At 36.2% G+C, this 14,902-nt stretch overlaps 1 protein-coding gene across 18 annotated transcripts in view; it reads right to left on the bottom strand.

Moving 5' to 3' along the window:
* The window catches only part of nrxn3 (neurexin 3), a 290,056-nt gene that overhangs the window by 192,377 nt on the left and 82,777 nt on the right, over positions 1 to 14,902 (bottom strand). For all 18 annotated transcript variants that reach the window (XR_001925157.2, XR_001925158.2, XR_004219588.1 and 15 more), the window contains 3 exons: positions 12,399 to 12,700; positions 5,019 to 5,180; positions 1,732 to 2,170 (listed from right to left, as the gene is read on the bottom strand). Coding sequence is in view for 15 of the 18 variants with exons in the window: in XM_031890853.1 (XP_031746713.1) it covers positions 1,732 to 2,170; positions 5,019 to 5,180; positions 12,399 to 12,700 (903 nt within the window). In the remaining 3 variants the exon portion in view is untranslated. The remainder of the gene's footprint in view (positions 1 to 1,731; positions 2,171 to 5,018; positions 5,181 to 12,398; positions 12,701 to 14,902) is intronic.

The raw sequence follows: 14,902 nt of genomic DNA, 5'->3' as shown, positions 1-14,902 counted from the left end.
TCAAGTCTCCATGAGTGGAAATATGAAGCACTAACAGTAATTGACTGAAGAAAAGCCATAGCAAATAGATTCCAGTTACTACTGAGCCAGATAATACAACTAGGGAAACAGAAATAGTTTTAATAGGATCAGAACAGCAAAGCCCATACACTAACTCATCAGCAGAATCAAAAATGGTTTATTCCATGTACTACTGAAGCTAAGCCCTTTCATGCATAATATTTGGGCCAGCTACTCCCGTGCTGCTATACATGGGAAAGAACAGGCCACGGCTTTGCTGTGAAGGTTAATATTTGTCTTACAAGCCACAATGATCAAAATGTAGTGTGTCCCTGCTAAGGGCACAGTATTTAAATGCTTTACTCATGAAAACAATAAATAAATTGATCAGTAAAGTGAAAATGTAGTTATAGTGAGAATGTAGTTATGGGTCAGTTCTTCCTTTATGTACTAATGACTGCAACATATCTGTATGTGAACTGGTCACATGTAAGACATATGACTTTAGCTTAGTTACAGCCAGTAATACTATAAATGGATTCCTTACTTAACCCTGAAAGCTCTAATGGCACTGACTAGTTTATGGCTCTGTCCTTGCTCACAAAAAAAAAATGTAGTAACAGAGAAATGTTTATTGCTTTGCTCTAACTAAGACAGGATTCGATTGATATTAATGTATAGCTCATCCCTTCCTAAGCTCACAGTATAATAGTGTTTGAAACAAGTTTGATCAGTTTTAAATAGTCGTTACAAACATAAGCAAGACCCTCTTACAGTCACAATGGAATGGTTATATAATAATAATAACAATAATAATAATAATCCCCTGTATTCACTAAAGTCACCAGCCCTGTTACAACATCCTCTGTCAGTGCATAGCTGTATTCTACGAGCCCTGTATAAAAACTAATGAGAAGGGGGCTACCAAGACACAGAAGCATATGTTTAATCCTGGGCCCAAGAATTTTAAGCAGAATAAATTGATATGTGGCAGAGACACAAAGTGTACAAATGAAAGTTACATTTTATAGTTCAGCTCCTCCTAGGCAATGTATTATAGTGTTGTTTACCCTTACACTCTATATTAAACTGTGCATTTATTCTCTAGGGAATTTTTCATTGTCTGCTTTGAGAATATAATGCCATCAATCTTTATGACTAAGGGGATAATGCTGCACAGATAAATGTCAAGTACATTTGTATTGTAAAGGTTAGTTTCTAATTATTAGTGAAACCTACACATTATAATATGAAGATTAAATATAGGGATGTGTACTAAAATCTTTTAGCACAGAGGTAACAATAACATGCAAATATGGAATGCCTACGTACTCAAGTATTATATTAAAGAAACCCTATACTCTATTAGATTTAGACTTTACTAAAGAAAGACAACTTAAAAAAAACCTGTATTTTTATAAAGGGACCTGGTGTTCACAACAACAAGAATATAATACATTTTTCCCCTGCTATTTTTGTCCCAGCAAAATACATAAACTCCTACACTAAACTCCTACAATTACACCTAAAAATGCACTACCACTGTAACTACTTTCTTTCCTTTTTCAATCCACTTGTCCGAGAATAAATTTAAATGTAACACAACATTTTGAAAAACCTCTGTGCTAAAGTTAAGGAACCTGATCCTTATTGAAATTGGTGAAGCTTTGACAAACATGTTGCAGTCACTACTGTACTATACAGTTGTGCACAATTTTTTTCCTTACTAACCAGATCTCCCGTCTCTCTGAATATCAACATGGCACCACTCTCCATCATTGGCCTTTTTGTTGGTGGCTTTCACCTTAATGGTTCCTGAGCCCATGTCTAACAGGAGGTAGAGATGTCCATCTAGAAGTTCAACTGCAAAAAAATCCACCTTGGTGTTCTTTTGGCTCCTGATATCCTTTCTGTCTTGAGGTTTACCGTGGGTGAAAAGGATGAGGCCGTTGGGCTCTGTGGTGCGGAAGTCAAAGGAGATGGAACCCATGCGTTTGGTGTTCCACTTAGGAAGGCTGATATAGGCCTCAGGACTTTCAAAGCTTATAGGATCAAGAGTAGCAACATTCTCACACTTAAATACCACATCTCCATATATCTTCATTTTTGTGTCTCCAATACGAGCCAAGCGGGAAAGTTCTAGGCGGATATCATTGTTCTTGTAGACCACCTACAAAGAGGAGTGATACAGGATACTTTTTTTTAAAAAAGACTGATGAAAAAGGCAGCAGAATCTAATGCATTGTATTTCCTAAATAATAAATATAGGGAGTATATTTCATCTAATGTGCATTTGTTGTTTTAAGCAAACCAGCACTGGGATAAGTAATATCAGAATTGTAAAATGTGATTTATTCTCAAGCAGTATGAGTTTAAATATTTTGAAAGTTTGGTGCAGAATTACGTTTTTGTATACCTTACTTTAGATTATGCTTTAAACCCTATTAGTTTATTAATATATTTTAAAAGAGTGTATTTCTTGAGTATAGAAAATAAGGTTTACAATAAATTCTCTGCATGCAATATATATAAGAAATGTTATACTTTAGCTTTAATGTAATCCTTTAAAACGCTGCTTTCTTAGCTCCCACTAGATGTCCCCCCTGCAGCAGCAACCATGACTCACAATGCATCACCTTCACATAGGTATTTGATATATTTGCTATAAATGCAAGGATATCCAAAATAAAAAGCAAATAGCACACATTATTTTCATCCTAACATTTACTTAGTATGTAATTTGTTAAAGGAAGCACATGAGTTTATTATTTCTTGAAAACATCCATTTTAAAAATAATTGCGTCAGGAAAAAAATAGCATGGGGGATATTTATGACATAACATACAAAATCCAATATTGTTCATTATGTTTAAAACACAAAACATCCTTGGATAAGATTATGAATTTATCCTTAGAACCCTTATCCAGCAATGCACATTTTTAAAGTGAGCATGTTTAGGGGTGTAGAATGTGTAGGGGTCTTAAATAAAAAAATATGAACAATATTTATTAATTTTAGATAAATAGCCTGAAACTGAGTTAGTTTCTCCTACTGAATATTTGACCTCCAAAACTAAAGGATTTCATAACTGGAAACTAGCTACTTAGCTAATTTTAGACAATTTACACAGTAACATTCAAGCTTGTAATACCTCTAACTATTGTCTTTGAGAGACATTGTGTGACAGACAGGGAAAATTTAAAATGGAAGTAGCCACAAAATGGGGAATAGTCATAGGCAGTTATAAATTCAGCAGAAAATGCAAAACCAAACAAGAGAACATAAAATGACACATTATTCTGATCACCGCAGGTGCCAGCAATCCAAATAAATGTATAGCAATTAGAGGAATTAAAACTGCTTTAAATAGCTGCTGCAGGCAGATGTGGCTGGCGCTCAGGGCGGGTGGAATATAGCATTATGGCATATGAAGCTATTAATCATATGCTCACTGGCTCAAAAATTCCTACCATGCAACAGGAACAGAGCAGGAAAGGTATGCAGCAATCACAGAGGAATGGCACACCTCTGCTTCTAACCTGGCATAATCAATTATGAGTCAGCTCTTCCCTAAACCCCTAAAGCATTGTTATCAAATATTCATAATAACCCACACTGATCATTTTCCCATTGTGCAATAAATTACATTTTCATGATCTCACCATAGGCTTGCAATTATTACAGTGTATAAAGTCATGGAGCCCTTCCAGAGAAGCAGTGATCAGGACTGAGTAACATGAGGAGTCAATGAAGCAAGTCAGAAAGCAAACTGAATACAAGGGAAATGGGATGCTCTTGTATAGACTCTTTTTAATCCCTTTTTTCCATGATTATTTATTTATACAGAATACCATTTTATTGGCTTAATTTGGCACACAAAAAGCTAGGAACAGATAAGATATTTAAAAAACCCACCCAATCCACCTGTCCTTTCAGGTCATTTTATTAATTTACAGACCTCACAGCATATGAATTGTTTAGTACACTAAAAACCTGACACATGAATATTGCTGCTCTCTGTTAAAATAATATTATTCAACTTTAATAATGTAATATTAATAAAAACTGCAATATTTATGTGTGGTACAAGACTGATTGGTAAAACACAATGGTAATAGGCAATTCACTGTGTGCAGCAGCTACTAGCTGACACCCTCTCCTCCTCCAATCTTTCCATTCCATTGGCTTTTGTGACACTGATATCTACTGGGTTTTCTCCTATCTTTCCAATCATTCTTTAGTGTCTCCTATAATGGATCATTATCTTTTCCCTTACATCTTTCTCAGGGGATACCGCCCTTCACCAATTAATCAATTCCTGTGTTTTCAAAGACCATTTGTATGCCGAAGATGCAACCAAGATCTCTTAAGACAGCTATCAAGACTTAACAGGAATAAGTCAACATCACTTTAAAAAAAAATGTGGTCCTCATCTAATAATTTTAGATTTAATTTTTAAAGCTAAAACCTTGCCTAACCAGACCCTTTCAAGTGGTTAATGAGACTAGGACACTGGCAACTGAGGCATTGGATATTACCTTGTCAATGTATACAAAATATAACAGAACATGAAACTGCTATATATAAAAATGGCATTAATAACAGTCCTAATAATTATTGAAAATAATTTATAAAGTTTGATTCTTCACATCTTTTAAAGGGGCATATATATGCATCCTCAACATACAGAGAAAAGGGAAATCATTTTTTTAAATAATATTAATAAAAATAATAATAATTAATAAAAATGTACTTGATCCCAACTAAGATATCCTTATCCAATCCTTATTGGAGGCAAAACAATCCTTTTGGGTTTGATTAATGGTAAAATGATTTTTTGGTAGACTTAAGGTATGGAGATCCCTTATTCAGAAATCCCCAGATCCCAAGTATTCTGGATTACAGGTCTCATGTATTAGCTGACATAATACATTTGTATAAAGACCCCCCCCCCCCCCCATTTCAGCCAACTCATGTTAAACAGAGGGGTAAACCCCCCTTTAACTTTTACACTTACCTCTTTTAGGCACCCCATGAAGTTGTTGCTAACAGGAGAGCCTGGGAGGTCTGCAGTGCTTGGGCTGCCCCCTACATAGAAGAAGTCATCAGATCCCAGCATTGTGTAGTCTTCTTGCGTATAACCCGTAGTAGTAAGAATACCATCCACTGAGATTGTCACCTTGTAGAAAGATAAGGAACATAACCCAATTTCCAAAGCTATCATTTTTGGGGGGCTTGTGATACAATTTATTCTTTCCACCCCAGTTAATGTTAACAGAATACCTTGCTAAAGCTCATTTTAGAATTTCCACTGTAGACTTTAACCATATCAATATCCCTCTCCTTACTGCCTTGCACATAAAAACCTGGGCCTGTACCCACATCCTTCTCCAACATCAAAATCTTGTAAATAGAATCCCTGTAGTGAGGGAAAAACATTTCATGTTCAGATGGAAAAGCCCTTTACTCTCAAGAACATGCCGTACTACAGAATGCTACTGAGTATTCCCATACACTTTCCACCAAAGTAGGGCTTTAGAAGATCCTCAAACTCATACATATACATACCAGTTATCTTCAGATTTCCAAAAACTGCACTCCAATTGATGAACATGTATACTAGACACTGGTTGTGTATAGTTATACTCACTGCAACTGTATTTCAAAGGAGTCAGCATGTGCATCTTTAGAGAGACTTCCAGAATATGAAATGCTTTATAACTCATGTCAGCTGCTGAACACATGACCACTTTATCAACAATTATTTAACATTTTAATAAAATTAATAAAAACAAATGGAATTCATAAGGTTATGCATACACAGCTTGTATTGCTACACTAACCACAGACAGAGGCAACAATGATTTTGTTAGAAATAAAATATCTAAATATGGCCAAAATCTAACTGGCCTCTTTGAGGCTTCTTTTCCAAGTCACCTTCCTGTCAGCACAAAGAGTTTTGTAGAACAACTTATTCAAGGAGCAGCTTCATATAACTTCCACTAGAACCTCCATCAGGGGAAATAGAGGGTACTCCAGTCAGGGGCCCAGTGAAAGAGGTTGGACCCAAGAAACTGAAAGTGGGGTTTTCAGGGCACAAAGGCGGTGAGACTTGTAGGTGGGGCTTGTCCAATAATGAGCATAATGGGCATGGCCATGATCATGCATTCAATGGGCTTTTTTTTATCAATGGACCCTATTCAACTTGTTGGCAGGACCCAAGGCTATTGTTCTGATTTTCTTTATTTATGCATTTGTTTTACCTTCTTTGGGATGTTCTTTATGTGTGTTTTTTATAACTGTTTGTAATGTGAAAAATGTGCTATGTGAATAATGATCACTTACCTATAGTGCTATTATCCCAAATGTGTCAGTTATTTTAATAATGTACTGGTGAAAGCCCTTTTAAGGTCACTGGATGCTTGGTAGGACAAATATTTTTCCTCTGTGTAAACCAAGAGCTTCTACAATATGCAAACAGCATATTTCAATATTTAGATTTTTTTCTATACTAAAACAATATCACATGAAAAACTAATTTTGTGTTTCAGTGCCTTGAAAGAAAAATATCACAGAAAACAACAATTCATTGTAGGATTTATAATTCCGTAAAATTAGAGAATCGGTGAATCAAATACTATTTGCAAGGCACTGTATTAAAATAATAAGCAGCATTGAAATAGTTAAGGCCTCTGCCCCTTCCAGCAGAATGTCTTGTTGAGTCAGGCACACGTGTTCAGCTGCTCACAATGAAAATCATTTAACACTGTGTTGCTGGAGGGATCAAAAATAATAACCCTTTTTCTTGACACAAGGACTTTCATAACATTGCTGTCTTGAAACAAAAGGGTTAGTTGCACCTCTAGCAATGACAGAGTTAATAGCTCCAACCACCATCTACTGTATAAGAATCCCATTAACACACAATCCACCACCCTGCACCAAAAAAAGAACAGCCAAAACAAAAAGTAATTAACATGAAATGGAATCATAACATCTTTAATGCTGGATAAGTGGTCTATGCCTCATCCAGCACTGAAGAGAGTAGATTTATGAGATTTCCAGGTCCTGGACACCAAAATGTTTTTGCCCTATAGCTTCAAACCTTCAAACCAAACAAGAAGGAAGGAAGGGCAGAAAGAAGAAAAAGCTGCTCACACACATGCCAAGAAAAATCCTCTCCCTAAACCTTACCCACCCTGACCCATCTCCAAAATGTGATGGGCTGAACCATCTCCAAAATGTGATGGGCTGAACCAAGCATGAGAAATGCAGATGAAATGAACTGTTAGATAGAATAATGCACACGATGATGGGGAGAAGACTAGAGTGCTGATTGGCCGTGACTTAAACAAAATGGGATCTGTTGATTTCTTGTGCTAAAAAAAGTAAATATACACATAAAAAATGTAGAAGAATATGTAGGTTATACTTTAATGTAACAGTGCAAATACTAGTTTCATTCAAACTGTTCTATCCCCCAAAAAACATTTTCATGCTAATTTCCATACCTTCTTCTCACTATGCTTTTGATATGCCAAGAATGCATGCCTACGTGTACATGATCAAGCCTACATTTTGCTAATGAGGATAACATTTAGTGGATCAAATGCAGTTGCCACTAAATTATTGTATTTGTCAAGCACAAACCTATAGCAGGTTGTGGTGTAGTTATGCATTAAGCACCAAGCAATGTATACAAGAAACAGTGAAGTTGGCACTGATCTTGCAATGGGCCATTGAGTCACAATGCAATTGCTTTGACACTAAATGATTAAACTCACTTTGGTTGCGAGTTGGGTGGCCAAATATAGACTCTGCTAATTGACTTCTGATCTGTTTCTGACTACTCCTGCTGCTTGGAAAGAGCCTACCTGACCCTTCCAGTACGATACTATTCTGGCCTGTTCCACAATTCCCAATGCCTAACTCCCTCTAAAATTGCTACTTCCTGCTGCTTATGTCATTGGGCTCTGACAGAGCAACTGGGCCATTCACTTCATGGAAAAATCATCTGAACTGGGATCCCAACTCCTACATGCTATACCAGAGAACCAGTGAAAGAGCATATGAGGCTCTCTCAACCCTTTCTGGCCCCACATTTATAGAGAACTCCAATTCCTCATTTTGCACCACCTACAATTATAACAGAGGAACATATTTATATTGGGATCACTTAACATTCTGCAGTTGAAACATTTGCAGAAGCAACTTTGGTCTCTGCCTTTACCATGGGGTAAAAGGAAACTTTGCGTATCATGGTCCCCAAAAGCTGGGAAATACCAGCACCAAGATGTGTTAGGGGAGACATATCTGGGCAGTACTGAATCTGCTTATCAAAAACTCAAAGAACAGTACTTCTTGCTCCATGTACAAATCCAGTAGAATTATACAGGAATAGGTTCTGATCAATTTTTGGCAAGGGTTTATCCACCAATTTTCACTACCCTGCTTTCTTTCAAAAAGAAAAAATTGTGATCTTTGTATTTGTACATATACCTCATGAATATCTGGTAGGGCAAGGAGTAAAAGGCAGCCTTCAGCACCAAAGAGAATTAAATATGATAATTTAGTGGTGTCGTTTGGGCCAAGCTTTCTTTTAAGAGTTTACGTAAGATATATTCTATAATTTTCAGGGAACTCAGGTGTCATCTACCTAAATGACATCATGATCCTGGCACTTACCTATGTCATCTCGTCTACCTTATCTACATAGTTTCACTGCAATTTCACCCGAAGCTGATAGGAAAATTAAATCCCTGTGCCAGGCAAAACATGATATAAATAATTTGTGTGTTACAGTGGCGTTACCTGTTTGAGGGAGAAATCTGATCTGATCATTATTTTCATTGATCAAAGAAATCTGCAATAGATGGGCCAACTTCTCTCAATTACTCTCAACTTTATAATTTTCTCCAAAATGAAAATTCTAGATATAATCTCCTAAAAAAGTGATTAGTCTCCTTCTAAATTAATAGCATCTCTCCTATCTCAACATTTCTCTAATTGCGCAAAGGACAAAAAGCTTGCTCAATCTGCCATCTTTTTCCACTTTGAACTGCACATTGAAACCCACTCCTGCCCCCTAACTTAGGCATTAACTAAATTGTTAGAGAACAAGTTAGGTAATGCCAGTACTATGGCCAGAATTTGCCGATAACAGGTATATCTCAATTCCAGCATTCTATATCCTAACTCCCAGACTTTTTTTACTTTGATGTTTCTGAAACTAATGATAATGACATGACTTATCTCTGACATCTGAATTACTACAAAGTGTAATTTGGGAAAATCCTCCTATTGCCCAAAATACTTTTGTTGACAGAAATACAGAGGTTCTCCACAACAATTCTCAAAAATGTACATCCCCAGTGTTTTTAATATCTAGCTTGTCACGCCTGTGGTGTCCAACCAATCTTCTTCTAATCAACAACCTCCGCCCCCTATTACAGTAGAGTGACAACAAGTTTGATTATATTGACTCCATATTTACAAGAGGATGCCTACAATACCCTGAAAGGACTCTTGTCCTGAAGAAGCTACCCACTGGAAATTTTGTCAGAAGCCTGGCTGTAGAGGTCAAGTGCCCCACCCCCATCCCAACTGACCATGATATTATAATAGGTTTATATAGGTTTAAACAAACTAACATGCTATTTGTACAGACTTAATTATACTGTATTTGCCATTAATAGTCAAAAAAGTTATCAGAATGTTATTCTAGTCCAAATTTATTTTCTGTTAGTACTATGTTCTAAGTAGGTTTCAAGCAACTACAAACTTGTTCTATATACTGTTTAATAAAACAGCACCCTAATAAGAGTATTCACACAGGGCAAACACACAAATATTATTACCCCATAATAAAGAAGATATGTTTGAATTTCAGCTGTATATGCTTTTTGTTATGTGTTATGTACTATGTGTTAGCAACTTTGTTTAATTCCGTAGGAAGACATTATTTGTGTAATATTTTCATGTTATTTCATGCTTGCAAATGTATCACTTTCGATACTCACAAAAATCCTGGATGAAAAATGGCTTGTACTTTAACTGTCCCTAGTTTGTATGCACATGTGGTAGGGGAATTAAACTGTAAGCTCTTATGGGGTAGATACTTTTGTTTATCATTATACATTCCCTTTAAAACACAATGTAATATTTCAATGCTGCAATGATAAGTAATGTAAAAAAACACCATCCCATTCCCAGTAATAGAAAGGTTTTTGGTCCCCCCCCCCAAAACTGGATAAATTCTGCTAAATCCTAACATCATGTCCTAACATGTCCTATGCACTATGAAAACCGAAAACTATCAAGGTCGGAGAGATGCAAGATTTAATCATGAGAGGGTCACTATTGCCAGCAGCAACACTCAAGCCATTTTAGGTAATGGTAAAATTGCATGCAGAATGTATAATGCACTGTGTATAAAGGAGCAGCTGTGATCATTTTAAAGGCATTCACCTAAACCTAGTTGCTCCATAAGAATGACTGTGCAAGAAGGATTCATTCATCACTGCCCAAGATTTGGAATGCGCCTTATGGGACAGTGAATGAATGAATTAATAAATAAATAAATATGTGGAAGGACATCAACACACCTTGGGTGGGTGAAAGCTGGGTAAAATTGATCAATGAAGGTATGACATAAATGATAACAGAATAATGAAACAGAAGAAACTACTGGCATTTAATGAATCTGAGCTTAGCTGAAAATGAATTGTAAATACATGTATGTAAAAAAGTCATATTACATACATGTTGGTGACAGATAAAACATATTTATTTATTTATTTGAGAACAGAAGATAGAGATGCTCTTACTATGTCTCATTTGCTAGCATAGGTGCAAATTAACTCCAGAGAAGTAACTCATAGCAGTTAGATTTGATCAGTCCACTGTAGATTCAGTAACTGATGAATATCTACACTGATGAATATTTACACCTAAGCTAAGAGCCCTGAAGTGTCAAACAAAATGGTAGGAGTTGGCATGAAACAGAAAGAAGAAAGTTCAACTGGTGCAAAAAAAATAGAAAAAAGGATAGAACACACCGCAGCTCCAGAAAAAATAATTTGACAAATAAGAATGATATCTACCAGACAATGTAGTTTGTTTACCATAGCGTGTCCAATGCCAGAGTGCTTTGCGGAAAAGTGGGGAAGAAAGGAAATTGAATAACTGTGAACAGAAGGACTGTTAAATCCAACCAAATAAAATAAGGAAAATAAAACAGAAAAACAAAGATGATCAGTTAAGAGGGTGTTAGTACAACCTTGGAAAGGTTTTGGTTAGTAGCAATGAAACATTACATGAATGATTTGGGGTTAATTGTTCTGAAGCAGGTAGTGCGACTATCCCACCCTCTTCATCCCCTCAGGTCACCTTCTTTCATATATCTCACTTGGCCCAGACCCCAATCCTCATTCTTCTTTCACACAGAAGCAGTGCAATCTCTTTTCATTCAGTCAAGTGACTTGTCTCTGCAAATTCCCCAGCACATACACCATACTTACGTTTCCCAACTTCTGTGCAAGCAGGGCATTCCTAACATGTGTCATCACAACACAGAAATAATGATAATTAGCACTGATCAAAAAGCAATTAGAGTGATGACTCAAAGGGGCGCCCAGCACCTATGCAGAGTACAAAGCGCCCCTGCCAGCTGTATGCCTGTTGCAAATGTTATCAAAGTATGAAGGAAGCCACTGAATTGTGGTTTGTGGATATATGTAATGATTTATCTAGGAATTCATTTGAAATAATATGTTATCAGTTTCCAGGCCAAGCCCTTCACATATAAACACTACATAAGTTTCTGAAGCAATATGTACTGTATAACTTGGAATTCTGTACAGATCAGGAAACATGCAATGCCTGTTACAAAATGCATTAGCATTTACAGTAGTCTTTATCAAACTGAGAGAAAATGATAATGTTTATATGCTATGTAAAATATATTCTGTTAAGATGATAAACAGTTATGCTATAAATTAATAGGCATGAGTACAAATGCTACAATAGGCCATAATTCCAGTGTGAGTACACACACATGTAAACATGTAGACATTAATGCAGTGATGGGTCTTAGGGAGCAAATCAAATCCTCCAAAAACCACTGCACTTGAGCATATAGTTGACAATAAATGTACCTAGAAACTTTAATTATTAATAAAAAAACAATTACATGTAACAACTGTATCTTAATGAGAAGAGGATAAAAACCAGTTCAGGGCATGAATACATTATTTCTGATCTTATCTATTCGATAATTCATCTCTGCTCTTGTTCTTACTTTAATGAATAAAAGTCACCACTTAATTTACCACCTCTTACCTCTTTACTCCTATACTAGCATAACAAGGCTTTACCAATGGTCCCTTGACTTTCTTACCTGGCGTAAATTCCGGGTGACTTTGACCTCATGCCACTCATTGTCATTGAATTTGTCATTGGTTGGTTCTACAATAGCTTCAAAGGCACCAGAGCCTAAGTTGATGACTAGGGAGACGGCTCCTCCCTTAAGCGCCAGATTGACGTAGTCTGCAGACTTGCCAGTGTGTAGAATGAGCCCATTCCTTTGTCGCGTTTTGAAAGACAAGGTGATCTCATCGCTGCTGCTTTGGATGGGATTCTGAGAAAGGTCGTAGCACAAATACTCGGAACCACGGAATGTAGCCACATTTTCCTCCCTAGCTGCAGGAGAAGTACAAAAGGTCTTGAATATTGGGCCAACAACTCCATTTCTGTATTAATATGTATGATGTGAAAATGTATATACAGCCAGAGAATTAACTATGAATTAGGCAAAGAAGACAATAGCAACTGAAATGGATATGATTTTCAAACTGAGGCTCTTAAAACTTTCTTATAGTTTTAACATAGATTGCAAACCTGATTGAATATCATAATACAGTTCCATATATGTGAAATGTCTACAGCGCTTAAGACTTTTTCTGAGGGATACCTGCCTCTACAAAATTAGTGTGGTAGGGCACTATATAACCACCAAAAGGCAGATTTATCCAAATGTGAGTTTAGAGCTTAAAACATAAAAACTCACCTATGTTCTATTGATTCCTATGGGATTTCTAGAAACAAATTTATCAAATAGTGAACTCTGACTTTCACCCACTGATAAATACACTTCTAAAAATTCCACAGGAATTAATAGAATGTGAGTTTTTATGTATTAATCTCTAAACTCACATTTTGATAAATCTTCCCCTATGACTGCTTCATTATAAAAACCTTATGCCGTTTCTTTGCTCTGCAGTATTTTTCAGACATCAATATGCCCAATATTTCCAGTTCCACCTTAACAGTAACTAGTGAGAACAACGTTTGATTAATACTCACAACACGCACACATGCTTGTTTTGTTATGTCCCTAGTTTAACAATTTGCAGCAAATAATTCTCCCTTATATTCCTTCCTTGTACCATTTAAATGTATTGCTTTTAATGTAAGCTTGTGAACAATGAAGAATTAGATCTTGATGTGCTTATTTAATAAAGCTCATTTTTGTCCTCTCAGAATCTCCCAGATTTACCCCTTAAAATGTTTCAATGTCTATTTGTACCTATTTGAAAATAAGACAATGAACGGATGATTAAAAACACTACAGCTGAGTTCTAGAATTAATTGCCTACAACCCTAGGAATAGTGCAAAGACATGCATCCTTATTGTAAAAACTGACACTAATCATTACATATAACTGGGGCTGCTGTTTAACAGACAATCCATCATTCATTTTATGATTATCCTATTTACAAGAAGCATCCAAAGTCAGGATCACTGTAACCTTACAAGAACTATGTTGTTGTGAAACAGGTTCATAAAAATGTTCCTCCCTCCCTCTAGAACATGAGCTGTTTTCTTTACACACCAACAACCAATGTTAATGTAAACTGAGTATAGATTGTTTGCTAACAAAATCCCAGGAGCTGCGACTTTTTCTCCGCCAGTAACCATGTAAGATTACATAAAGTGTCCCAGGGGAAAGCTTGCAGGAAATCTAACACTTCACACCGCTGCCCTCTCTGCTCAAATCAACATACAGTCAGCTGGCCTGCGGGAAACTAAGCGATGGAGCAAATGGAAGTCTGCATTTGCAGAGGGAGTCAGTTTGTTGGGGTCTGCACATGTATAGATAAAACCCTCCAGCCCTAGGAAAACTGAAATAAGAATACACAACTCCATTAAATCCTTCCTGCCTATCAGCACAATTGAAATTTTATCAACAAATATCTAGCTCTGTTTATGCCAACCTACATATAATCTAAAAGCAGTACACGCACCAATATAATTGTACAAAACTACGCTTCATATGGTTTTCGGACTGTGTATGGGCTCCAAATTATCATCCTGATAATTTTCGTATGATGGCAATCAGTCGTTTAGTTGATCAGACAAGTTTCAGCAGATAACAATGAAATCTATGTATGTATTGCATTGATGATATCCTTGGGTGACCTACAATGTATTTCTGGGACATCCCTTTTATACCATTGTTACCTGCCAATTATTTGATGTTCAGAACATCCTCCGATTTGTTATTTTTAGTACTTTATCCTGCATTTTCAATCTAAATGTTAGTTTTAGTCCATTGCATTTAAACATACGATCAATATCCGAACATTTGTTGGAAGATGACTAAATCTTGAACATGTATGGCCAAACATACATGTTCATTTGTTGTTTGTCAAGTCTAACATAACATGATATATGTTTGGCCTGCCTTATCCAATTTTTATAATTGGTCATGTTTTCTACTGCTAGACTTTTTATTAGGGATGGGCAACCTGCCTTATTTTAGATGAATGAATGAAAAAAATGAAACCAGTATCCCCCAACAGCTCTTGGCTGTGAATGGGATTCTGGCATTTTTGTTATCT

This window comes from Xenopus tropicalis, chromosome 8 (assembly GCF_000004195.4).
Source record: "Xenopus tropicalis strain Nigerian chromosome 8, UCB_Xtro_10.0, whole genome shotgun sequence".
Taxonomy (NCBI): domain Eukaryota; kingdom Metazoa; phylum Chordata; class Amphibia; order Anura; family Pipidae; genus Xenopus; species Xenopus tropicalis.
The sequence above is the reverse complement of the archived record's forward strand: the minus strand, read 5'-3'. Positions and strand labels throughout refer to the sequence as shown.